We start from the raw sequence: 26,396 nt of genomic DNA on the forward strand, positions 1-26,396 counted from the left end.
GAGTGACACTATGAAAACACGAGTTGTAAAGAAAACTCCACAGGGTATGTTTAAGAATAAATACACAGTATAAAACATGTTATATATTATTTATATGTTGTATAAAACACTTATCAGAGAAACAATCCTAAAAACAGTTAGACCAATCAATAAAAATCAAGATTAAAAAAAGTATTTCACAATTTTAGATTTTTCAACATTAGGCACTTCACTTGTTGGAAAATCACATTTCCGCTATAACCCCCCCCCCCCCCCCCCCCCCCACCGTTTTTTGGTTTGCTAATAAAATCAATTAAAAAGAATAACCAAAGTTTGATTATTTTGATTGATCTCAACCTTGCTCCTATAAAAACCCAATCTATGCTGCTTTAGAAGTGCCTAATGAAGAAAATACAGTGAGATTGTGTTGAACACTGAGTTGAAAGCAGCTTCTCTCTTGTTTTGAACCAGTAGCGGTTCATTGTGGGAAAGGACAGAAAAGTTCACTAACTGAGAACTACGGAGAGTGAGATTAGTTAAGGATAGATAGATAGCTTGATAGATAGATAGATACTGGTGTGTTTTACAAACGTGGAAAGTTACTGCTTTCAACTCGTGGTGGGTGTGTCACCCTATTGGGAGGTTTCATACCTGTCTGTGGGTGGAGCATCTGCAGAAGATCTGACTGCTTGATTGGTTAGAGATGGCAGAGTGACAGGAGGAGTGGAAGGAGCCAGAGATGCTGCAGGGCAGAGCTTAGAGCAGGCACGGAAAAACGCGAGGGAGTCCTGGGACACGCCCACCCGCATCCCGCCATGAATGATACCCGTGACCCAACCCCCCCCCCACATGATCTACCCCCTACTACTGGGAAGAAGGTGTTGAGAGAGAAGAAGATTTGTTGTTTGTGTAAGAAATAAGATAAGGGAAAGCACACAGAAAAACACAATGCAGGCGGTTCCTGAATAAAAAGACAGGCTTGAGGTGGGATCTGTTGTCGTGGATGTGTTTGCGCTCACAGCAGTTTAAGAGAAAATTCACAAACATTTCAAACATGTGACAGAGAGCAAATTTCAACAATTAAAAAAAAAAGTAGTGACAATATCTCATCAATTTATTGTTTACAGACGATAGAAAGGAAAAATGATATGTAGTGTTTCAACCTAGAAATGTTATTAAATAATTTGTATGTAAAAAACATTTTTCACTTTTTAACATAAAATAACTATATTATTGTTCTTAGACTATGATGGGAATAAGATGATACATATAAAATAATAACTTAGTTTTTCCTATCGTCCCTCAATTGGCTGTTGTTTACATGTTTGCACATGTGCATGTGCACATTTGTTTATGTTTTCCCTAATTACATGCTTAGATTTTTGCACTCTGTTTACATTTGGTTTTCTTTTCTCACTGTATTTACATTTTCATACTTTACCCTTTGAAACACGAATGAAAAATTCTTTATGAATTAACATTCACATGAGTCATTTAAATCTAACTTTAGATTGTAAGTACCTCCCTCTTGTTTGGAACAAAATGAGTATTATGGGAAATGTTGCTGTTTTAATGAATTCATGCCATATCAGTGGCTTACAAGAACTCCCTAGAAGGGAAACCACCATGCATTACTTTATCACACCCATTACTGAGAGGGTGTTATCTCTTCTGTCTGACAGTGGAATATTTTCGCGGGGCAGAGGAGGCTCCATGGCGTCTGAATCAGCTGCCATGAATGTGCTTAATAGGGGAAAAAGAAATGTGACACTTCATGAGAAACAGCTGAAAAACACACTTGTGTTTGTGCTTCTAAACACGAATGACACGTTGTGTTAATGAGAGGAACAGCGACTCTCAGCTTGAAAAAAAACCCAAAAAAACAAATGCCATCACTGCTTAAAATCCTCCCCTTTGCTTCTGCTTGTGATCATGAAATTTTTTTATTTTTTTTTTGGTGCACCTTTTCAGGGTTTAAGTGAAGCGAGACCTCTTCCCGCCGTGTGCTTGTGTTGACGAGGAGGTTAAAGAGGTCACAGGATGGAGTAAAACAGCCCATTACTTAAAAAATGTCTCATCATTGCACTGCTGTGTTATCCACTGATGGAAAAACAAAAGGTCTCTTCATATCCTTTATGATGAATTTCTCTGTGTGTGATTGTTAAACATCAATGGAAAGGGTTGATGCAGAGAGGAGGAAATGATGCTTGGTATTACTGCTGCAGGTGGGAGATTTGGCCGCCTTCCTTTCTTTCTTTCTATTTTTTGCAATCAAGCACAAACGTAGCTGAGGTGACAATATGTCCGTGACCTCACGTTGCTGGGGTTTGGAAGGACATTTTTTTTTTTTTTTACCAGCAACACAGAAACACAACACAATGAACAGAAAGCCTCTTTTCATGATGGATGTTTCCTCTCCTCGTCTGACGCTCTTCTGGCGCTCCCAGCTCAGAGGGAGGCTTCATGACATCTGCATAAATAGAGCAGCTACTGAACACAATTTCCCAGCCCGGATTTCTCGGAGGACACACTTCGGGGCTTATAAATAGCAACGAGTGGCGTGCATTCAGATCAGCTTATTTGTTTTAGGTTACATGCCACCGTTTTTCCCCCATTTTTTTTACTGCCACGCAGCAGGTTGTGGCTTCATGTTGGGAAAACACAAAGCTACCTGATTGTAACAGTTTTATTACTCTGAGATCTACATCATAACCAGAAACATATACATTTTTGATCAGAGTTTCTTTAAAATGCTTGCATAATGTGCAAATAAATCGTTATTTCTGTGACTTGAAAAACGTAAATGTGACGGGACTTCATTGTGACTCAAAAACATAACTCCATGTACTTATTGAAAGATGGGCACCCATCAGCTGAAGACGCTGATAGAAAAAAAAATAGATTTTTCAACACCTTTTTCAAGAAAAAGAAGTGCAATTTTAACATTATGCAATTTTTACAATGTGTCCTTGTGCAAAACACTGAAACGTTATAAAGCCAAATCCTTCATGAGACGCTTGTGTTTTTCATTTGTATTTTGTCGCCACAGAAAATGAAACAAATGTGACTTTGTGCTTTAAATAGTGCGTTAAATCTGCTGAAAGATCTGAAGTCTTCTCAGCCAAAGGGTCATGAGTTCTAAAGCCTTGAGCATGCGTGCTGTTTTTGTTTTTTTTGTACCAATTGACGATCATCTGGAGCAGAAATTAGCGAAAACTACAGTGCAAATTAGAAAAACTTGCTTTGAAAAATTAGAAACACAAGACTTGGGACCTTTTGCGTGACACTCATTGCTACATGGCAGCTATAAATTGGTGCAGATAATTTGCTTCGAACAGGGACGTACTTGTTTAACAGCATCAAAGCAGGTGAAGATGATTTGAATTGAGAAAAATTATTCAAGCACACTTTGTGTTTTGTTTTTTGAATATAATCCAGATCTCTGTTTCCAGCACATGCTTTGTTTAGCAAATAGGGGCCACAAATAATTTGAATGTGGCCTTCGGTTACATGTTCCAGTGTGATATTATTCAGGACGGGAATAGGAGGACGACAAGGAAACAGTTTGATTTCACAGAACTGCAGTCAGGTGCAGCATCATTAGTGAACATCAGGTTGTGATAAGTTTAAAAAAACCCAGCAGAAAGCATCAAGTCTGTGTGTGCCATTCTGTACAGTGTTTTTTTTTTTTTTTAATACATATGAAATTTAAATATGAAGATTTTGAGATATTTCCCTCACACCTTGTGTTTAATGTCAGCTTACATGCTCTTGCACAGTCAATCTTTATACAGGCTGATGCTCCCAACTGACAAAGCGCATCAAAGGATTACTAGTCTGCTGTTGCAGTATATTACCTATATTCACAGAAGGTGTCGTCTATGGGCTCCGAGGAGACGGAGGGGGACGGATTTGAACACGAGTGCTTACCGTGGTCTCGTCCTCGTGCAGCACCTGGTCGTATCCGCTGAGAGCCACACAGAAAATAATGGCTGTGACGTCCTCGAAACAGTGGATCCACTTCTTCCTCTCCGACCTCTGACCTCCCACATCGAACAGCCTGGTGGATAAAAACAAGGGCAATGAATACAAGTGCAGCTCCCAAAGGGAAAGTGCAAAAACATGTCATTGGGGCAGAGTTTCTTCAGGATTACTGAGAAGCTCCTTCTAGGAAACAGAAGTTTGGTGAAATAGTAACAGAGTTATTGGTCATTGAAGACTTCTCGTGGCTTTAATGTTGGTGGGAAAGCTTAGTGAGCCACTCTGCAGCTTTACAACAAGCCCAGTGAAGGTAATTTGTAATTTTAACTATTACCACTTTTAATTGGATTTTAGTCAACAAAACGTGATTAGCCTTAGTTGAAATCAGTTCCTTGTGCTTCATTTTCTGCTTAAACAATTTTGTAACTCTTTCCAAGAAGCAACATAGACACCGAGCAGACAGAGAGAAGCCTGTGAGGGATTTTTGCACTGTCTCCGAAGCTCATTCGTTATCCAGCATTGACAGATCCACTTGTAAACCGAGCCCATTTCTGGATTATAAACAGTTCATTTACCCCAAAATGGCACATATTACTTCCATGTCTAACATCTCTCTGCTGGTCCATATGTTCTGTCTTGAAGTGATCCAATATTACCGACTCCAGCTTTCGATGTAGTTAGGCAGTGACAAGCCGCTTAACTTGTTCAGCAAAACACTATTACAGACGCTGTCATCCTGTCTTCTGTTCAGCACGAGTGTCTCATGTCTGCACCAATTACCTAGTGAAGTGCGTCCGCCCCGACGTTCAGGGTTTCAGCACGACACAAAGTCGGACTCGGCCTAAATCGACGTGTCTTTAAAAGACGTCCGGCTTTGATCTTGGATGAGAGACACTTGAGGTGACAAGTGTAAATGGGGCCTTGAAGGACTTCTGATGTGTTTCTGCCATCATGTCCTCCGCATTCATACTTTCACCTGGCTCAATTAAACAATGTGTGTCGGTGTGTTTTCTGATGGCTGGGCGAGGTTACTCATCTTTGAGAACAATTCAAATTGTCACAGCCATTACAATATCACAATTAGACTAGGTAAATGAAACGGTACCAAAAATAACAAAAACTCAATTGATCATCAGACACAAGAAATAAAAATGTACATTGGTGTTTCTAGTTTGTATCTTTGTAGATGGCTCCAGACAAGTATGTAATATCCCTTTCGTCGAAATCTGAGCAAAAAGATTTTCCTTTTTAATTAATCGTTTTATTTACCGGCGGTGAAGGGGTTAATTTGACCTGCCTAGACAGGCAGCCAATGTATCACAGAGTAAACACACACACCCACACATTTATTTTTACAAACACAGGTAGTTCAGAACTTTATACATAAAGGTTCTGAGCCCAAGAACAAATAGGCTAAAAATGCAACTCACCAGACATGTAGTGTCTAGCAAATAAAGCTCGAACTCATGTATGCGTGACTCATGGGCTGAGAATAACGACCGGGGATAAGTTGTATTCTTGTAAAAAGGATTGAAACAAAAAAAAACTAAACAAAAAAACTAATTTGAGTGGACGTAACTCAAAGTGAAATAAATCCAGTCGTGTATATGATGGGTATAATGGTAGGTAGGTCGATGGGTCAAACCCAAAACAGGAACACTGGAGCCTCCCACACAGCCCGGACTGCCAGTAATAGCAATTGAGTTGACGATGTTTAGGCTTCTCAGCACAACACACCCAGTGCAACTCCTACACAACCAAAAGAGTGGAAGTGGAACGCCTCTTTCAGAAGAACTGGTGCTTTTCTGCTCTTTCTTGTATCTAATATTCATGCATTGGATTTTTGATGGAGAAGGCTGAAAAATTCATGGGACTGGGGGAAGAAACAAGGAATGGCGCCCACAGTTGACTACATGCGTTGGCACACATACGAGCAAGGCAGAAATGTGATTAAATTAGAGGTCAGGAGACTCTTCCTCTCTTTTCTCTTTCGATTCCTCCTACCATCCTATAATGCCTCCCCTCAGTCATCGTTCCCACAGCTCCTTTCTTCTAATTGAATCAGACCTCATTAAAAAAGACGGGGAATCATAAAAATGGACACTTGTTTAAAACATGTCATCTCATTAATTACAGAGTGGAAGGAAAAGCAGCCCAGCTGACAGAGACAGGCGATCTGACGTTCTGGGCACTGACCTGAAGTGGAGGTTTTTGAAGGTAAAGTGTGTCTCGACGATGCCCGTGGTCTTCACTCGGGTCCTCAGGATGTCCTGCTCTGTCGGCTGGTAGTCTGCCGCACCGATTCGATCTAGGCTGTCTAGGTAGCTGCACAACGACACACAAAGAAAACATACCGGTTAATTAGCAGCAACAGATTCAATACTTAATGTGCTAATGGCCAGCAGGAACAACTTGTTGGTTACAACCTGGAGCCTCTCTGTTCTCCCAGAGCCTGTCTGTCTCTTTGTAGATGGGAAATGTTGTTCCATTGCTTTCCTGTTCCCTTCAAACTAATAACTTGACGACAATCATAATGCAACAAATCATTGAAAGATGTGCTGCTGTGCTGAATGCATGCCAAAGGACTGTTTCCTCCCAGTAATTTCACCTGTTTGATGCATATAAAACTGCTGCTTTTCCAACTCTGTACCCAATATCAATAGTGCAAATATTAATAATGCATATAACGCACTATAAAGTAGAATAATTGCACAAACACACATGCTTATAGAATCCCAGGTTAAATCTATTGAGTTTAAAGATTTTTAAGCTACAATCGATTAAGTACAATTGGCTCTGTTGGGTGCAATGCTTCTAATATCACTGACTTTGTACACTGACTTTAGATGTTTAAATTACTTTCTTGGGTGTACACTATTTCAACGTACACCCCATAAAACATCAGTTCTCAATTAGTCAGGCTTCAGGACAGATCATCAACCATCAATTAAATTATCATATTCCTTTAATTATAATAGGATGAGTTTGATAGTCTAACTAAATATTAAGTTATACCAACACACATTCACACAAAAATAAATTTTTTAAGATAAACTCCCAGATTTTGCTCAGTAAACTCCTGTACAAAACACATACTGATGTTTTTTATCCTCAGCATAATAAAATCAATATCTACTGTAATAGTGTCCTGCACTTGTTTTGCCGTTCTCAGTTACCGAAGATAAACTATATTTTCCTATATTGATGTTCATTGCATACAAACAGCAGATGTAAATAATGATATGAAGAAAGAGCAACATCTAATGATTCTTGGATCCCTCTGAAGTGTTGCTCAAACCCACCGAGAGCTGAAGCAGCTCAAGCCTTAATCTCATGTACACCTGAGGGGCTCAGAGGAGGAAGTGTGCTGATCACAACAACATCCTTACTCAAAAGAAAAAAAAAAGAAGCATGCCACTTTGCAACGCAGCATAATGATGTATATTATGGCTCAGGTGGGAAACACACAGGCAATGAACCAATGAAAAAAGAACAAGTATTGTAACTCGGTTGGTTGGAATAGGCTTAACTCGACTGGCCTGGAAGAATCAGGTATAGTAGATACATGAAAGTGTTCAGATATCCGCAGCACACAGAGAAGAACGCATCCATCACAGCGCAAATGATTTCATCCAGACCGGCAGAAAGCATGGAGTCGTTTCCTGAATTGGTCAATCAGCCAACAGCTTGCTTGGACAGATCTCACAGCCTGTTGCTACAGAATGATGAATGATCTTCATGGAAATATGAGCTACTTTTGTAGGTGTACGGAGATAAATGTTATTTTCAAAAGCGGTTTTGCTGCAGTGCCTGTTGATGCAATGTGAATGCTGCTTATCTGAACTCATCAACACTCTTATGATCTGATCAGATCTGTCTTCATTTTGTAGTGAAAAAATGGTGCAAAGCTCTATTTCTCTGCTTTAGGCAGTTTATATATGGTGGAAAGAGTCAATGAGTTATTAATGTGAAAAGCTTGCAAGCCAAACACTGAGGGAGCGGATAAGGATATAAGGGTTACACAAACTACTTTTAATCTGACGTTTGAATGCAGCATTAAAATTTCAAACATGTTTAAAAAGGAAACATGTCTCATTGGAGTGGATCTTTGTAAATATTTGCAAACAAAGGAGTCGTTTTGATTCCTTTTTCCTTTTTTATGTCCTGGTGCTGAATCCCACAAGTGCATTCAAATGCAACATGAATGTTTTTAACGTCCGTTTGCATAATGGAGATGGTAAAATACTTTGATGTACGCCGATATTTAAAAAGCCAGTGTGAACACAACTACACTACTGAGAGTCGGCCTTACAACTTTAAATAAATGTATATTAATTATGAATTTATATAGAGATAAAGCATTTATTTTGTAATCTCTACAAAACTGTTATACATTAACCCTTCACAGGACACTCACTAAACATGTTTAAATGTGTTGACGGTGAAGGATATTGGTGAAGATACAACACTACATGATGCAAAGCAGTGTGACACCAACCGATCATTCATATTTACCCCTCCTTCAAGATTTCCAATATACTACCCAGTGCTACTTTCCTCAGGTACAATCATGTGTTGCTTACTGAAAACATCACTAATTCTGACTTATTTAGTATATGATTAGAATCAATAGTGTCACTGGCAGTAGGTTTGTATGTATAGTGCTGATGTTCAAACTCAGACTCACATATTCTTAAGATGAATCAGTTCAGAAATACTTTATTAATCCTCTTGTGACGCAGCTACACACAGAATGGACAGGACAGAAGTTGAGGCAAGGTAATGGATATTGCAGAATAAATTTAAATAAGTAATAATTCAATCAAATGTTAATATATACAGACATTTATTAGCATCAATAACATGCATAAACCCGAAAAAACAAATGCTTTTTCAAACCCCAATGCGATCTAAACTAGTTCTATCTGAACACCGAACAGAATTGTCCCACATTTTTATTACTTAATTCGCTTTGCCGCTGTTAGACGGACTACAGACAGTGGTCTGAAATGCGGTGGAGTTACCAGAGCGAGTAGCCCCTTGGTAAAATGTGAGAATAAGAAGTGGGTAGGTGAGATGACTGTGCAGTTATATAATGGAATATCCCTGGAAGCGGATCTTTATTTTTTAATGTGTGAATATAAATCAGATAATCCCGAACAGCACAGTTCCCAGATTGAGTGGGAGCGCGGCCCCCTGGCAGCCCCCTGGCAGAGGGACCATCACTCCACCTCGTGTATTAACTCACTGCAAGATGAAGGAGACATGATGAAGCGCCAGATCTTTTGTGCTGACTTGGTAGTAGGTGTAACGTCTTGTAATACTCTGATTATGAGACTTTATAAACTTCTCCTTATGATCAACGAGCAAAACGCTGGCAGAGAAGGAAACGTGAGGTTCCACCGACTGAGATGGATGTAAGAGATCAGTCACTTAGAGCTTTTAAAGGGATGCTGGGTTATTTCTATGCGAGAATGAGATAAAGGTGGAGAGAGAGAGAGAGAGAGAGAGAGAGGAGATACTCGGCGATTGCAACAAGAAGTGAAACGGCGCTCAAGTATGAGTGCAGACACACAAAGCACGCTCCCGCAGCTTCAAGTGATAACTATTGATTACATGGAGAGGAATATGGGTTAAACCGTGGTGCGGAGAGGAAGCCGAAAGAGAGGAGACAAAGAACATGAGAGATAAAGAAAGATGTGTGTTTCTCTTTTACTCTGGAGTCGAGACTACATTAAAAACAGTGGCAGCTGGCCAATAGAGGGCGCGGCCCCCCCTGGTGGAAGCAAGGATTTGTATTTAAAAAAAAAAATTATATATATACATATATATATATAAAATATATTAATAAACTGTAATACTGCCGAAATCTGTTTATGACAACAAACTGAACCATATTCGCTTCATTTTCTATAGATAATATTCAATAAAAGAGGATTTTCTCTCTCTCTCTCTCTCTCTCTCTAATAGTCTGTGTGTGTGTGAGCAGCCCGGGGCGCTGCAGAAAGCCGCCCCGAGGAGGCGGGGCTTAGTAGCGATCTCACCAATGACTGATTAATACCAGAGTGACTGACATAAATTTAAACTAACCAGCGTTATTTGATGTCCAAAACTTGGAGCAACGTTTAACTCGCCCATCGCCAGACTTGCTCGGTGACTGAATTATAACAGTGCGAGAGTAAATATTAATATTGCTATCGATATAAGTCATAATTATATCTTTATCATGTAAACAATTGGAATTTTTCAGGTGGTATAAATGAAGAATACAAATGTTTGGGTCGCTTCTGGTAATTAATGATGAGTTATATAAATCATAGGGAGTCAGACCCTGAGAAATGACAGCAGACAAAAACAAACCCTGATTATAATTGCGAGTTGTAGCCTCACTCATCATTACAATGCTCTCCTGGAAAATCATGCAACAAAAACCGATTGCACTGATTGTCCTCATGTTTGACCATTCAAGTGTCGCCTCTTGCCGTCTCTTCCGATTCTCCACCAGCGTTCCAAAAAGTGACAGCGAGTTAGCTCCTTGTGGATATTTAACTATTCAGTAGGAAAGGTCAGCCACAATAGTCGGGGCTCATGGATTTGTCTTTCATGACCTTTCCCATCACAGGAGGTTGAATCATCTCTGTATAGAAACAGTCCCCTTCGCCCGCTCACCGCTTCCGCCCTGCAGTTTAGGATTTGAACACAAATGCCAACAACGCTGTTTTCCTATATATAACTGAATGTGTAACACACACATGCACACAATGTGTACTGTAGAAAACAATAATGATACCAAATGGGTTTTTTTCTTCACACATATAAAGCTTGTTTTGTTTTGTCTTTTCGGCGTGACATATAGTACACAGACCACTCCTGCATTTATCTTTCTCATTGTACCAATATAAATCTTCATTGAGCAGTAAGTCCATTAACAGCCGACTCCAGAGGACGCTTGTCTCATTTCCCTGGCGATGCTCGGTGTTACAGATTATCAATGGAAGAGGTGCAAAACTAGTCCCAACATGAAAAGAAAAGGTTTCTGATTTCTGCACCAAATCCAAGTTTTGAAAAAAGGCCCAAGATTGAATATTGTGTTTTCAAATTGTCTGTTTTTGGCAGCCCTCAGTGAAGTTTATTATCATTACATTACATACAAATACAAACAAAACCTGTGTGTTATGAACAAATGCATCTTTTGGCAAAGTTTAGATAATTAGTAAAAAATATTATTTATGTTATTTGTTTTATGATATTATAAAACTAAATCTGAATATTTCACCTTTATGGTTTTAACAGCTAAGAAATTTGAGTTCCAGGGATGTTTAAAAAAAAAATTTCTATATCCACAATTTTACTCCAAACACCAATATTCATACACAGCAAAAATCCCACAGCTGAATTAACTCCCACAGTGTTTGTATTTATAGATATATTAGACATAAACCAGAATAATTCAAGCCTATTATTGTTTTATTCTGAGCCTACCATAGATGGAACATTTTCAAAAAGTTCCACCTTAGGAGCTGTTCTAAAAAAAAATATGGCGTTTTCAGCGACTCCAAGCACCATGGTTATGTAAATGAAAACAAAAATGCAGCAAAAAATTTCCATATTAACTTGAAAGCAATGTCGTGCAAACAGACCGTAATCTATTATTACTTCTATTGTCAGACAGGATGATATTGGCAAAATATAAAGTCAAAAATCAACCATTTACACAATGATATAGTTTTAGAAAACACAAACAATTACTATATTTCAGCTTATAAAACTATGAAAAGGTTTGTTTTGCATACAATTTACATCATATTCACTCTTAATGCATTGCTTCAGAATGGTAACACAGAGTAAGGGAGAGGTCAGATAAGTGGGTAATTATGCAGGCGAGTGGATGCCAAGTTATAGCACACTACTATCGATCAGCTGCCGTATTAACTCAAATGCAATGACCCTACATTAGTCATTTACATTGACATATGGCTCCCTACAGAATGAGATCCCATCATTCCCAGGCTATAATCCTACATACATTGCCAAATAGACACTCACTGTATTGGAGAAAAACAAAAACAGTAGCGATGCACATCAACACTAAACATGATGATATGTAAAACACATCAATACACAGGATAACATATAATTCCCAGTACATTTCTGGTGTGGACTTACTTTGAAATACAGTATTTTGTATTCAAACCATGTTTATATTCATTTCTCTATTGTGAGCTGAAGGAAGGTGACCTTAGACGTCATTACTCATCGCTGTCACCAGCTTTTAGTTCAACATCTCTTCCTCCACGTTCACAACAACAACAAGCTTTTCGACAACGATGCAACACTATAAAGCCTACAACATTAAAAGAGCCTCGAACGGATAGGAGGGGTAAAAGATGCCCACACTACTAAATTAACAGGTCATTTCACACAGGAGGACTCAACTGATTGTTCCAGGACATCTCAATACTTTAAAGGCATGCTGACAGATAAATGATGACACATTTGTGTCGTATGACATCACCACTCCTCAACGTGCAGCATCGAACAAACTAGCTTTATATTATCACCACCGGAATGAAATCAGCGTTGCTCCACAAATTTAGCATGCTAATCAAGATGCACATTGAATATCTTGTAATTAACATAATAAGGTCATCCTGCCCCACACTCCATGTATTTACTTTTGCCCTTTATAATAATTGATTGGAGATACTTGGCATTTCTACCAGTTGCAGATGTGTGCCGTCATCCCAGTGTCTTTCAGGGTTTAAACAGAGTTCTAACGGGGGTCTTTCTTACTCATTTAATGTGTTTAAACTTAAAGGGTAATAACCTGGAGAATAAATACTAGTTTTTGCCCAGTGTCAATTAACAACCCCCATGTGGTATTGCTTTGTGTGTTTGTTTGTGTGTGTGTTCCAAAGGGATGGATGTAAATCATAGAGAGTGAATGTGTATTGTGGTAAATAGGTCAGCACATGCAGGGCATTTGTATCAAGACAGACAGAAATAGAGAGAGAGAGAGAGAGAGAGAGAGACAGAGAGAGAGAAAGAGAGAGAGAGAGAGAGATAGCGAGAGAAAGAGAGAGAGAGCTTTCTATGCAATAAGAAACCTTGTTAAACTGACTTTTATAAGAAGCTGTTGTAGTAAATAAAGAGACTTGAGCCTAACCTTTAACTCATTATAACCTTGAAAAAAAACCCTCTTCATATTGGCTTTTTGTTGGGTGGTTAGGTAGGTGGGTTTGACCTCACAAATGGACCATTTCTTTAAAGTCAGGGCCATGACAAAGACAAAAAATAAATAGCAAGCATGTATGGATGGTTTTTTTTTAATTTGTGGGGTAACACAGTGGAACAATATCGATTAATGTTTTTATTATTACTCCATTTCACAATTTATTTATGTTATCACAGTTTTAGCGTTTTTCTATATATTCCCTGCAAACCAGGATGCCATAAGTACTACTTGTAAATATTTACCAAAAACTTTAACTCATTTCAACATATTCAAAAACGACAACAAAAAATAGAGACGCATCCCACAGGATGACAGGTGGCTATATTATTTGTGTTTTAACAGATTTAGGTCCCCATAAGAGTTACAATACATTTTTGCGTGCACACATACATATGGGTACATATGCATGCACGCACGCCGAGTGTGGTCTGATCGTGTGATATCTGTCCTATCAGTTCATTGGCTGCTTGGTCTGTTCTGCTCCACAGGCCACAGCATAATAGGAAGTGTGCATCAATCTTTAATGTGACATTTAACACAGTCACACAAAGCTGCACACACACACACACAAAGCTGCACACACACACACACACACACACACACACACACACACACACACACACACACACACACACACACACACACACACACACACACACACACACACACACACACACACACACACACACACACACACACACACACACACACACACACACACACACACACACACACACACACACCAGATGCTGTTTTGAGTTAATTGACCACATGTAAATGTTGCCAGGATTAAATTTTCACTCCATCTCAGAGCCATGTACCCAGAAAATTAGAGAACCACTTCTCGTCTCCTTTTGTCCTCCCATTTTTAATTGGATAACTGCTTTTTTTTCTTTTTCTTTGAGTCTTTGCTTCCTACTGCCCTTATTTATTCCCAGACATTGCCGTTATTTATGAAAGAAGTAGATTTTTCCATGTAGAGGAAGCTTTTACATTTTCAATTTAATTGAGTTATTATTCAAGTGTTGGAGCAAATCTGAACGGAAATCAAGAGAAAGCATCAAGATGAATAATTTCAATATTATTTGTCAGACGGTCATATATAACAAAACAAAACTACCCTTCCTGATTGTGGAGGTTCAAGTCAGTTGTTGAGGCACTTGAATGCAACAGTTTGATGCATGTAAAGTCTAATACGAGTTTGTGTGATCACTACGATACATATACAGTATGCGAGGTATACTGCACTTTATCCTGCACACTGTAACATTGACCAATTTATCTCTCTGTCACACTACTTCACACACAATTTCTCTTTGTGTCATTTCGCTGGATGTACGGTGCACAGTTAAACACGAGCTACATGCACAAACATGGCACTTGAAGGAAATTACTCCTTCTCCTTTCTCTCTCTCTCTCTCTCTCTCCCCTCCACCCACATACAGGCACTCAGCATAAATTAGGTCCCCGCACTTGCAATGCTGATTGATTGTGTCTTGTAAAAGCATAAGCATGATTACGTTCAGAAGATAATAAATAAACAGTGTCGTGTGCATTTGGGTGTGTCTGGTTAAAAGGTGATAATGAGTCATGTATTGACCAGTACTGACAACAATTAGAACGAGTACATGGCGGATTTGGCTTTCGTGAAAAAAAAACAAAAAACAACCAAAAACCAAACTGTAAGGCCCTGTTTTCATCATTTCAAGTGCCAACACATTGCTTTTGCATGTTCGTTTCATTCGTTTTACGTTTACGCGGCAATGTTTTGAAAACAATGTCAGTTTATATGGAAACAGCAGAAACACTGAAAACAATGTAGTTTTCATGTCGGGCCTTTAGTGGGTGCTCCTGGTTGCTTCTGTAATGAGACTATACTTGCAAACAGAAAACAATACTATAAACCCACTCCTTTACCGGACACGCTATCTGATTTTATCGTCCTGCTGTAATTATTCCCTGTTTGTGTGGTGAACTATCTTTGGTTATCTGATGTGCAGTTGTGGACTGATAACTGATTTTTGAGCATGCCGGAATGAAATGAAAATTTTTAATAAAATGAACATTAATAATGATGAGTACATAAACATTCGTATGGACAGACAACCAAGTTGGATTGTTATTACAGGTGACTTTCAACAAGATATGGACCGGGAGTCATGACTCTCTGGAGGCAAACGTTGTTGTTATGGTGCATCTATTGGCGCACGTGCAGAAGAACTATTTATACGGCTGTGGTTTCGTTCCTGTTGTATATGGAGACAGAGTGTCTTCGATAAAGTTCCACCGTGGGAGCTTTTTTCAAAAAGTAGCTTTTCCTGTGACGGCTTGAAAATGTTATGTAAACATGGCCTTACAAGTCAAACTTTTGTTTAGAAGTTGTTGCTGGTAAACTTAAACTCAACAACATTGCCAGGTTGCTAAAGTAGCTGCTCCAACGTTGTTTGGAATAACAGTAATTACATTCAGCTTGGTTTTTCCTAATATTTATTTCAATCTAAACTTGAGTTTGTGGGAATAATTGTGTGAAAGTACAAGGCTAACAATGCTAAATCCCTTCACGAAATGATACGACCCGGCCAACTTGCTGTGGTCGGATTGAGGACCAGATGACATCGCAGAGCACTCAACATACACGACCAATGACCGCAGGAACTTACTACTGCGCTGAATCGTTGAGCTGGTACTCTCGGGCGCGGCTGAAGCACTCCTGGATGCCTGAGTCGGACCACAGGCGCATCATGGCGGAAAGCAGCTCGGCGGAGTAAGGCTCTGTGTCCTCCATGCGACTGACCACGTCGCACACCATCTTGGCGTCCGCCTGATAGAGGCACGAGATAGAGAGAGAGAGAGAGAGAGAGAGAGAGAGAGAGAGAGAGAGAGAGAGAGAGAGAGAGAGAGAGAGAGAGAGAGAGAGAGATGAGGAGTCATACTCAGGAAAAAAGACTCCACAAATTATCCAAACATCAGCACATTCATTAAGAAACATAAGCGCAACCATTGTAAATGAACATCAGAGAGAGCCACGGGATAAACAAAGATTATTTGTTCTGGACTCCTACTAATCACGGATGTAATTTGACAATGTAACATGGCAGCAAGCGGAACGCTGCAACCTTGGTGTGTGCTTCTGTCGTTTCCTGTAATCATCCTCACCAAGGCCGAGATTTTAGCACCTTTTGCTCCATTCGCTTCCGAAAGCGTTTCGATCCAGGAGTCATTAAAGAGTCTGAGACTAACCACAAAGTTGCGGCTGCAGCGTTTGTCCAGGCCTGAGTCTGAGGTCTGTTCCAGAGCTTCAAAAACATGCCCGGCAGTCAGAGTTAACCGGGTGATTAAAAGCTGCCAAAAGATGGCCAGAAATAGAAAAACTATTTCAAAGTTTCGTGGCAGCTTGGCTCGGACAAAAGGCGCGGCTTTGTCTGTTTTGTTTTTAGCTGCGGGGGATTGTTGTCATGCAGTCGGGGTCTGGCTGGAAAACCTGTGTAGTGTGAGGATCAATAACTGCTTCTGCTGCTCATTAAATTCTGCTGATGAAGAATCTGTGAATTAAAGAGTTATCATCAGATATCAAGAGATTTTTTTTCTTTATGTTTATAAGAAAGGAATCAGGCTGTGTGTTTCAGGTAATAAGACTACAAATATTTGGTTAACCCTTCATGGAGTTCTTTTCTTATTTTTCTGAAAATGATGAAAAAAGGCACAGCTTTTCTGATAAAAGATAAAAATAACCCACATCTTTCTAGCACCATGAGGTGCATAGACATAGACAACGGGATTGTGAAAGCAAATTTGAGCCTATTCAGAGATTTCTTTAAATTATAATCTCGTGAAATGTTATTACATTTAGCTGTGTTGTTTAAAAATTACTGATCATGTCACAAAAATTAAGTCATGAAATATATGAAAAGTCTCAATTTTTAAACATTTCAACAAATTTACTATAAAGTGTGAAACAGTTCATTTTGTTTTCATATCAGTAAAACATTAACTATTTGTTTTGCATAAACTGTCAGAAAGAAGGAAAAAAGTGATTTTTGCTGGATTCGATTTAATATAAATATTTTCCTTGAAGTGACTGAAGCCCTTTAAACTTACGCAACATCGTCTTACATCTGCATATGTGACCGGCTCGAGATGATTTCTGTATGACTGAACTTCTCTGCTGGATGTATATAAGATCCATCATCCTCTGTTTATGGAAAATCTCTGCTCACCACTTAGCTCTGGGTAAACCTGCAGCAGTGATCTTCAGCAGCTGATCCCTGCCCCCGCCATCCTCCTCCTCCTCCTCCCTTTGCTCTTTTCTATTATTGATTTCCTTTCCCAGAACTTATACCCTACATGATCATTCTAGCACACAGTGATGGTGGCGGGACACTGAGGCCCTGACCTTTGAACTCCTTTATCAGCACATGAAGCCACTGCTGACATGCAGCCCAGCACTGTACCACAGTGACCACCCAGAACTGAAATAAGCACTTTTTCAAGGGAAGATTGCCAAAAATGTATGATCCCTGTAACAAATTCGATAAGTTAAAATACTAAAAAACAAATTAAAATGCTCTGAGTCCAAATTTTCAAGTCCTAATGTGGATTTAGCCACAAGCTAATGTCTCTCTGCAGTCCCCAGGACATACTTTGATAGACCACAATGCTATTATGCGAAGGATCAAATATTTCCTCCAGACATGCAGTCTGCTTTATAACTCTCGCTGGAAACAAGATTACACTGATGGAATACAGCTTAGTAACTCACTACTACAATGAAATCTTTAGCACAATCATAACTACTGAGGTGTCAGTGAGCTTGTTGAAAACAAGGCCAGTGTTTCTCAGAAGTCATAATATGTTTTTGTGCACAATATATTACATATGAAAACAATTATAATCTGTCTGTAAGAAATGGTGCATTATGTGATCTTGGTCAGTTTCTGGTCTCCTTTTAAATGCAGAAGATGTTAAAATATGTAAATGGGACATATTGATGTTGATTGACACTGCATTTCAAGTCTTCAAATGTGCTTTAATCACACAGAGAATTTGAATGTTCTATGCATTTCTATGATATGTGTTGAATGCGCATGTGGAGCATTTGCATAAATGTTTGCTGGACAGCATATTAGTCACTCATCTCCGCTGCTTCGTTGCTACTACTTGTCACTATTAGTATATAAATCAAGTTCTCAAGTCATGCTAATAAGAGATTATTGACTCAAGCCGAACATATTGAATGATCCAATCTCACCACACCGATATATGCTCCTTATTAACACTGGCCTGAAAGAGAGAGAGACTAAAACTAACAGGGATTTCTGGACATTTATTTTCAGTGACAAGTGAAGTAAGTTCTCTACTTTTCATAGAAGAAACTTAACTGCCTATAAATAAAATCTAAGTGTTTTAATGATCTGAGCCAGAAAGCTTTCGAGTCAGCAAACATACGAATAATGTAACAAAGTAGCCTTCACCAGAACATGTAGCTTTAACCTCCTTCCACAAATGTGATAAATGAATCACCCAGGCCGTACAAACCGCTGAGTGTGCAAAATGCATAATACGGGAGTCCACAGTGAAATATTCATGCAGGGGCTCCGCTCGCAAATCAAATCATCCATGCACACATTATACGGGGCCAAATCTATCGCCCCCGATAATACATCACCTCGATTTATGTCATGAAGGATTGAGTCTTTTTTTCTTTTTTCGTAAGAAGTAGAATGGTGTCAGGATGAGCGTTCACTGTAATTTTAGCCAGACATGATAATTAGACTGTACAGCACTCGGGCGTACATTACAACGACAGGAGGCACAATCTCGGAGTTACCACATTCCCCTGAAATTAACAGCATGCAAAGCAATCAGGGAGACATGATAACCTGACTTAAAAGATTGCATATGCTCTTTGGGCATCTGCCTAATGAATGCTCACTCAGTCTGACACACACACACACAAAATCACACACACCTGGGAGTAACCACTGCTGCATCAAGACAATCCCTGTTCAATCACTGGAAGAAATTAAAAAAGGTTTCTAATCAAGTTTAGATGCTTTGATATGTTTCTACTGCTATTCTCAGTCTTGATCCGGGCACCTCACTATCTATCACATTTCTCCAAAAAAGGCTTGTTAGCATGCAAGTTGTGAAAACACAATGCCATGCAAGCAAAATTAAGATAGCAGAGCGCCAAGGTTTCAAGTTCTGGTGTCCATCTTTGTATCCGGATTACACAGAAATATCTCACATCATGCTAAAATGTACCCTTGTTTGCTTCAGATTGAATTAAGGCTGCTTTAGTGGGGACTTCCACTTCAGGTCGGGACCAATCAATGAGTCTTGCTTCTTCTTTTCTCCCTCTTTGGTCAGTGTTTGTTTCGGGCGATAGCGCCGCCAAACGAGAAGCAGTTGTAATCGCTTGGCATTGGTCAGATCTACTCTCAAAATGCAGTGTGAATGCAAACCCCACCAAATGAAGGCATGAAAATTCTCTTCTCCCCCTCGACTATCTTGGTGTGAAAGCGCTCGAATACCATTTGTATTTATCTGAGGGTCAGGGGGAGAATTTTCTCCAAAACATAATATTTACAATGTCTTACATATTTTTAAACCATTGTTGAACATTGAAGTTTAATGTACTGGTGGGCTTCGGTGTGGTTTAAACTCTCCGAAAGGGAGCTGAAAGCTTGCCCCTTCTTGTGTCCCCACATGTCAACCCTCCATCTCTCTGCCGTCGTGCAGTCACCAGGCTTTTCTTTCAGCCGTTAGCAATCGCTCCATCATCAGCTTTCCGTCACAGTTCCACGCCAAACAACCCTCGTCTCTGCTCATCTCTGTCATGTAAGGCTGCTTATTCCCTCACAAGAGATCACACTATTACCACATTCCTTCCATTCACCAGTGTTTTTTATTCCCCACGCCATCCTTCCATTTAGGTCTGCCTTTGATCGGTTCACCCATATGATCTCCACCATTGCCATCACTCTATCAATCAACAGTCCTCTGCCTTCCCCACTATTTTTATCTTTCCGGCTCTTCTTCATTTCACCTTTACAACAGAACGGGAGCTACACTGTCCTCGGTCAGCAGAGTGTGTCCAGTGTGACATTTGTCCTGTAGATTTATATTTGTGTACGACTTTATCAGCATGTATCGAGTTTCTTTCAGGACTGAAGGTCTCCGGCCATGTGACACAACATTGGCGCCAACATTTCTCTCTCACACTCACACACACACACACACACACACACACACACACACACACACACACACACACACACACACACACACACACACACACACACACACACACACACACACACACACACACACACACACACACACACACACACACACACACACACGGTCATCCACCTCACCAACTTGTTCGCACTGTAAAGGTATATTAATGTTTCCATGAATGGAAAAAAAAACCCTGAAATAAAGCACCATTACAACATACATTTACATAACAGGGTTACAAGAAAGTTACATGAATGTGACCCTTTGAACAGAAAAACAAAACAAAACAGAGAAGCTTAAAGTCTGGGCTAACCAATTTGTTGACGTGGTTTTTAACCCCATAACGCAGAAGTCTTCAAACTGTGTCAGGCTGTGACGGTGACCTTTAATTTCTGTCAACTGTGCTGGAAACAGAAAAATATACACAGTCTGTCTGGACGTGTGAGTTTAATAAGTCTGCTTGTGAACCAATGGAATACACAATCAGCACAAGCAGTATTCATAGCAAGCCAAACTCAATCCTGCTCAAAATGAACTAAAATGATCATAAATAAGCAGTAAATTGCAATCCTCTGTTCCTTCTCTGCATTGCTGCGGGTTATCAAGAAAGTGAATTTCATTTGCCTGTGGTTGCATTCCTCCAGTCATTTTGAATAGCAACGATTTCTCTGCCGTTGCTCTCGGGGTAAATATGTGGATGTGTTTGTGGCCTGATAACAGGTGCTCTTTCCCTGTTTACCTGCACTAATGCCACGCTTGGGCACTGAATAGGCAATCACTGCTGCCATCATCAACACCATCATTATCCCTCCAACCATCCTTCCTTTGCATCTGCGCCTTTTTTTTTTTCTTCCTTCCTATCTCCTGTACCAGCATTCAATAGCTAATCAGAGTATTTCAGCCTTTCCTGCAGGATCTTTCACTTTCCCCTTATTGTTCACGATCCATAGCCAATAATCACTCTACGCCCACCAACTATTTATCTAATTGAAGCCAACCTTACCCCACAAACACAATATGCACTAAACACACATCTGTGCCTCTGCCCAGTGTGCATGTTTGTGGTGAAATGTAGAGGCTGAAGAGAGCAATAACATGCCTGTAATTAGAGTACATCAATGCATTTCATTTTACACACATACATGACAAACATCCAATTATTGTGGCCTTTACCATTTACTGAGAACAGTCTACCTCAGGGAAGAGTCCACCACAAACCTCATCTCTCCCTCCATCCACGGACCACTCTGGCGTCCTGGTTAATAAACTGCACTGGGCTGTACACGCTCAATACGAGATGAGATGAAACCCCAGCAGGTGATTTCTCATAAGGTTGAACCCATTTGTGATGCGTACAGGAAGAGGCACATTAACCCTTTATAGGCACCTTGTGATTGGAAGGAAGATATAATAATATGGGAGAAATAATCAAATATAGTGATTTTCTCCCATGAAGGATTAAGAGATTGTTTCTACAATGAATTCTTGATGAAGCACAAGGGTCTCCGTTTATTTTGGGAAACAACCATCACGACGATGGCTTCTAAAATCAAGATGAAACTGACTAAAAACCATCAAATTGATTTTGTATTTGGAGAAAAATCAAGACATTCAAACTGCTGATGGGAATGTCAGTAGATTTGGCAGATGCCCTTGCAGAGAAATTCAAATTCTGCTCCAGCAGCACAGCATGAGAAGTCAGAATGATTATACTTCATCCTTTCAGGGTGTGGAAGTACTTCTGCTTTGACATAAATCTTATTTGCACCGTGCAACGTTTGTTTTGTGTAACTTCAGCTCATACCATGGCGATGGCACTTCTTGATGAGGCAACGAGAACAAACAAGGTCATTCATTTCCAAAACAGCCAGAAAAGAGGTACACAAAAAAAGGGAATGCAGACAGTGACGTAATGTGCAGGAAACACAACAGGAAGGAGTGGAGTTCTGATCTTCAATGCAGATGATGGTTCGCTGTGGTGACCCCAGAAAGGAGCAAGCTAAAAGGCGACCATCATCAGAAAGTCGACAGGTTTTTAATGGAAACACTATCTGACAATATCTGCCTCACGAGATAAACAGAACGGGAGCCGCTACATGTGACTCAGTCACATCAGGGCCGTCTTTGAAGGGCTGCCGCATCAAGAACGACCGGCAGCAAAGGTTTGAACTCGTGTCTGCGGTCGGCCGTGTGGAAAGCAGAGACGCCGTCAAACCTCAAACACGCCCGACTCTCAAAGATTAACCTGAAGCCCTCTGCCATGTCGTCCTCTGCCACGCAGCAGCCACACTCCAAAGGATTTGATCTCAGCGAGGAGCAGTGCTCGGTACCTTGCTGATGCTCTGTCCTCTTTTGTCAGCAGCCACGTACTTCCTGATAGGGAACGGCAGAGCCGGCGTGAGTGTGTGAGCATGTGGGCATGAGTGCATGAATGAAGGACAGCGCATGAAGAAAAGTGAGCCTGTTTGTGTGCCCAGAGAGAGTGTGTTCCAGTTTAAAGAGCTGGGCAGTGGGCCACAGACACACTTAAAACCCACAACCGAAGCCAATGATGCTGTCTAAATAGACATATTGGTGTGTGTGTGTGTGTGTGTGTGTGTGTGTGTGTGTGTGTGTGTGTGTGTGTGTGTGTGTGTGTGTGTGTGAGGTACTCAAGGAAAGCCCATTGGGAATACCGCTTACTCTCTCATAAAGTTGTCCTCTATTCAAGTTTCATTGCATTCGCCCATTCCCACAAACACAGCTGAGCTGTAGTTACAGCAGCCAATCAGATTATGAAGTTCCAGAGACACAATCAGATCCGTTTTATCTTTTACTCCACTACTAAAACATACAAACAAGTATACAAGCAATAACAGGGGAGAAGTAAATGTTGGAATGTTATGTATTTTCTTCAACCAATAAGAACGCATGACATACTTTTGTATTTATTTGCAGAGACCTGAAAAACAAAGTCCTGTATTAAGCCATATGAAATCATGTCTTGGTTCATATTACAGAAGTGTGAAGAAAATATTGTCAATGATCTTTGTTCAGATTGTTCTGCTAACCAGTGTTAATTCTGATTTAGCACAGAGTATATTAGCGGTTCTTCACCTGCTTCGACACAAATCAAATCAACGGACACGATCTTGTCGCCAGCTGGAAAGTCGGGAGTCGATGCTGGTCGTCTCGGGGGATTTCATGTGGCATCGTGTGGCGAGAAACTGTTAGAAACCTGACTGAAGTATCGACGTGGCCAGGAAAATTACATTTTCCTCGCAGACACAGCCGGACTAAATGGTTTCTTCTAACCCACTGACCCAATAAAGTAATAAAGTTGCAGAAAGCTCACAATCACCAGCTTTTTAAAAAAAAATTCAATTCAGTGAAGCAGCTATGAAATGGATACATCTCAACGTATATTTTCCCCATCAAGGAGTTGATGTTGTGGTGCAGTCATCAATCAACAGCAATTACCACTTGACACTGAATCCTAGCATTTAATTTTTTGGATCGCAAGCCTCAGTAATTTAAGCAGAATATGCACAAACACATTTTAACGGCAAATCTACTTTGAAGTATAAATCAACATAATAAATGCCGAGTGGTCTAATTACACATGAAGTGATGAGTTAGCACGAGTTGAGACGCAGTGTCATCAAACATATCTCAACTCAAAAACATTTGATTCCCCTCAGTTATGTTCTGATTGTGTTCAGTACATACTGCAGCACTGCGATGAGTGCTCAGTGCTTTTGATTATGATGACACATTGACGCAATGTTAAGAAACAAACAATACTTGTTGACATAAAGAAGCCCTGCTATCAGGGCTAATATAATAATATTTGATTGATAAATGACAGAATGGGGTCATATATTTACATACGACAATACATATTTAAGTGCATATTTTAAGTGTAGGTGTAGACTAGAAAATTATAAAAAAATTGTGTAAAATGTGAAAACATTTAAATGTAAATGTGCCATTAATTAATTACAATCGGAATTAAATATATAAATGTGTCATTAAATGTGTCATTAATTAATTAAAATACATAGAATTATTTCACTATTGAATTAAATATTTCATGACCTAAAAGTGCCAAAATTAAATAAATAAAAACACCAGTAATTAAATGTGTCATTAATTAATTAAAATTGGTATCAAATATATAAATGTATCATTAATTGATTACAACATGAATTCATTTTATGTAAAAGAAAATGTAAATATTTTATAATATTATTCTACTACCACAGTCTATAATGACTGCAAAAGATTTATACAAACCTGAACCTCCAAGCCTGAAACAATGGATGGATGTGGTTAAAGGACTATACACAATGGAAAAAAAATACTTTCTCAATCAGAAATAGAACTGACTTTTTCAAAAAATTGGGAAAAATGGTAGTTTTCTTCAAAAAAAATATGATACTGCATAATTATTGGCTCCCTACTTACAATATGAATACACTTTTATCTCTACTATCACATGTTTTTTTTTTATTTCAGTTTTGTTTGCTCTATGTTTTGTTTTTGTTGTATATCATGTAAAAATGCGCAACATTAAAGAAAGAGTTATAAAAACAAAACAAAACAGGAGTTCAGTCATAAATAACAGAAAAATGCTTTTAACCCATCTAGGGATGAGAAGAAAAACAAATAACATGACTGAGCGCCACAATCATCAGTTAAAAACAGACGGGTGTTTGTGTGTTTGTGTTGTCGTCACAGGCCAGTTGACAATCTGGGGGAATAAAAATAAAAGATTGGCATCGCCATGATTGGCATCCTCCAACAACTTTCATTTCTCTTTCCTTTGCCTCCAGCTCCTCCCCTTCTTTTCTATTTTTGGCTCTCGGTTCTCTTCTCAACGTCTCCATCCGGTCTGTCAATCACCTCTTCCTCTCACTCTCAGTCTAACCTTTATCATCCCTCCGTCATTCAGGCCTCCACATGACGTCACTTTGATCCTGCCGCCCTCCCGATCGTCTCACACATGCTTGTGACTTCTCTCCCGTCGCTCGGCTCTTTCGACTCCCTGCTTTCATTCCCTCACTAGACTTTATTATTTCATCTCATTACCGTCTCCTTTTCTCTCCCTTTGCCTGCGTCGTCTGCTGGCGGAGCAAGGCACCCCACCCTCTCACTCGGTTTCTCTTTTCTCTCTCACTCCTCCGCATCATGTGACTATCAGCTGCTGTTGCCATGGAGACCATCCTCATTTCCCGGGAATGCAATCTTGTCTCTGATTTTTTCTCTCTCTCTCTCTCTCTCTCTCTCTCTTGTCCTTCCCGTCTCTTTCTGCCGCACCCTCCTCTTCCTCCACTGCTGTCAGCATCATCCCTCCATCTCGTCTCCACCTCGTTTATTATGTTTTCTTCTCGATGTACACACACGTTTGAAGGCATTTTCTGGAACATCTCCCCATTTGAATTCAGCACGTGTTACTGATAAAGATGTCACAGGAACAGACAAACCACCGCCTTCCACATCTCCATCTTGGCCTCTCGCCCGCTGCATCCCTCGCTCTCTGTAGCAGTTGCTGAATAATGTAAGTGATGAAATATTTAATTGTTGTTCAGCCCTCCTGTAGACAGCCCCAATGGAGCCCTAACACACACACACACACACACACACACACACACACACACACACACACACACACACACACACACACACACACACACACACACACACACACACACACACACGTGTGTGAGTGTACACTTCAGGTCCATGCTTTTCTCTAGTGGAGCTTCCGTTGCCACTCTCACGGGACTTCCTGTAACCACACCCAACACACACACGCACGCACGCACGCACACGCGCGCTCAGGGCAGAGGCGGGGCATGTACAGTGTGCGTTGGTATATGAGTGGATCATTAAAATACACTTAAGTCAATAGAAGCGACAGAGAGTGCAGGGAAAAGAAAGACGAAAAATCAATCGCAGTGTCCCTACCTCAACCCCT

General features: G+C 40.0%; 1 protein-coding gene across 3 annotated transcripts in view; it reads right to left on the reverse strand.

Moving 5' to 3' along the window:
* Positions 1-26,396, reverse strand: part of LOC308136632 (guanine nucleotide-binding protein G(o) subunit alpha) — a gene marked incomplete at its 3' end in the record, with an annotated part of 100,263 nt that overhangs the window by 15,360 nt on the left and 58,507 nt on the right. For all 3 annotated transcript variants that reach the window (XM_080505062.1, XM_080505064.1, XM_080505063.1), the window contains exons 4-6: positions 15,856-16,016; positions 6,157-6,285; positions 3,910-4,039 (exon numbers count right to left, since the gene is read on the reverse strand). In XM_080505062.1, coding sequence (XP_080361188.1) covers positions 3,910-4,039; positions 6,157-6,285; positions 15,856-16,016 — 420 coding nt within the window. The remainder of the gene's footprint in view (positions 1-3,909; positions 4,040-6,156; positions 6,286-15,855; positions 16,017-26,396) is intronic.

The sequence above is a fragment of the Blennius ocellaris genome, assembly GCF_963422515.1.
Source record: "Blennius ocellaris genome assembly, chromosome: 11".
Lineage (NCBI taxonomy): Eukaryota > Metazoa > Chordata > Actinopteri > Blenniiformes > Blenniidae > Blennius > Blennius ocellaris.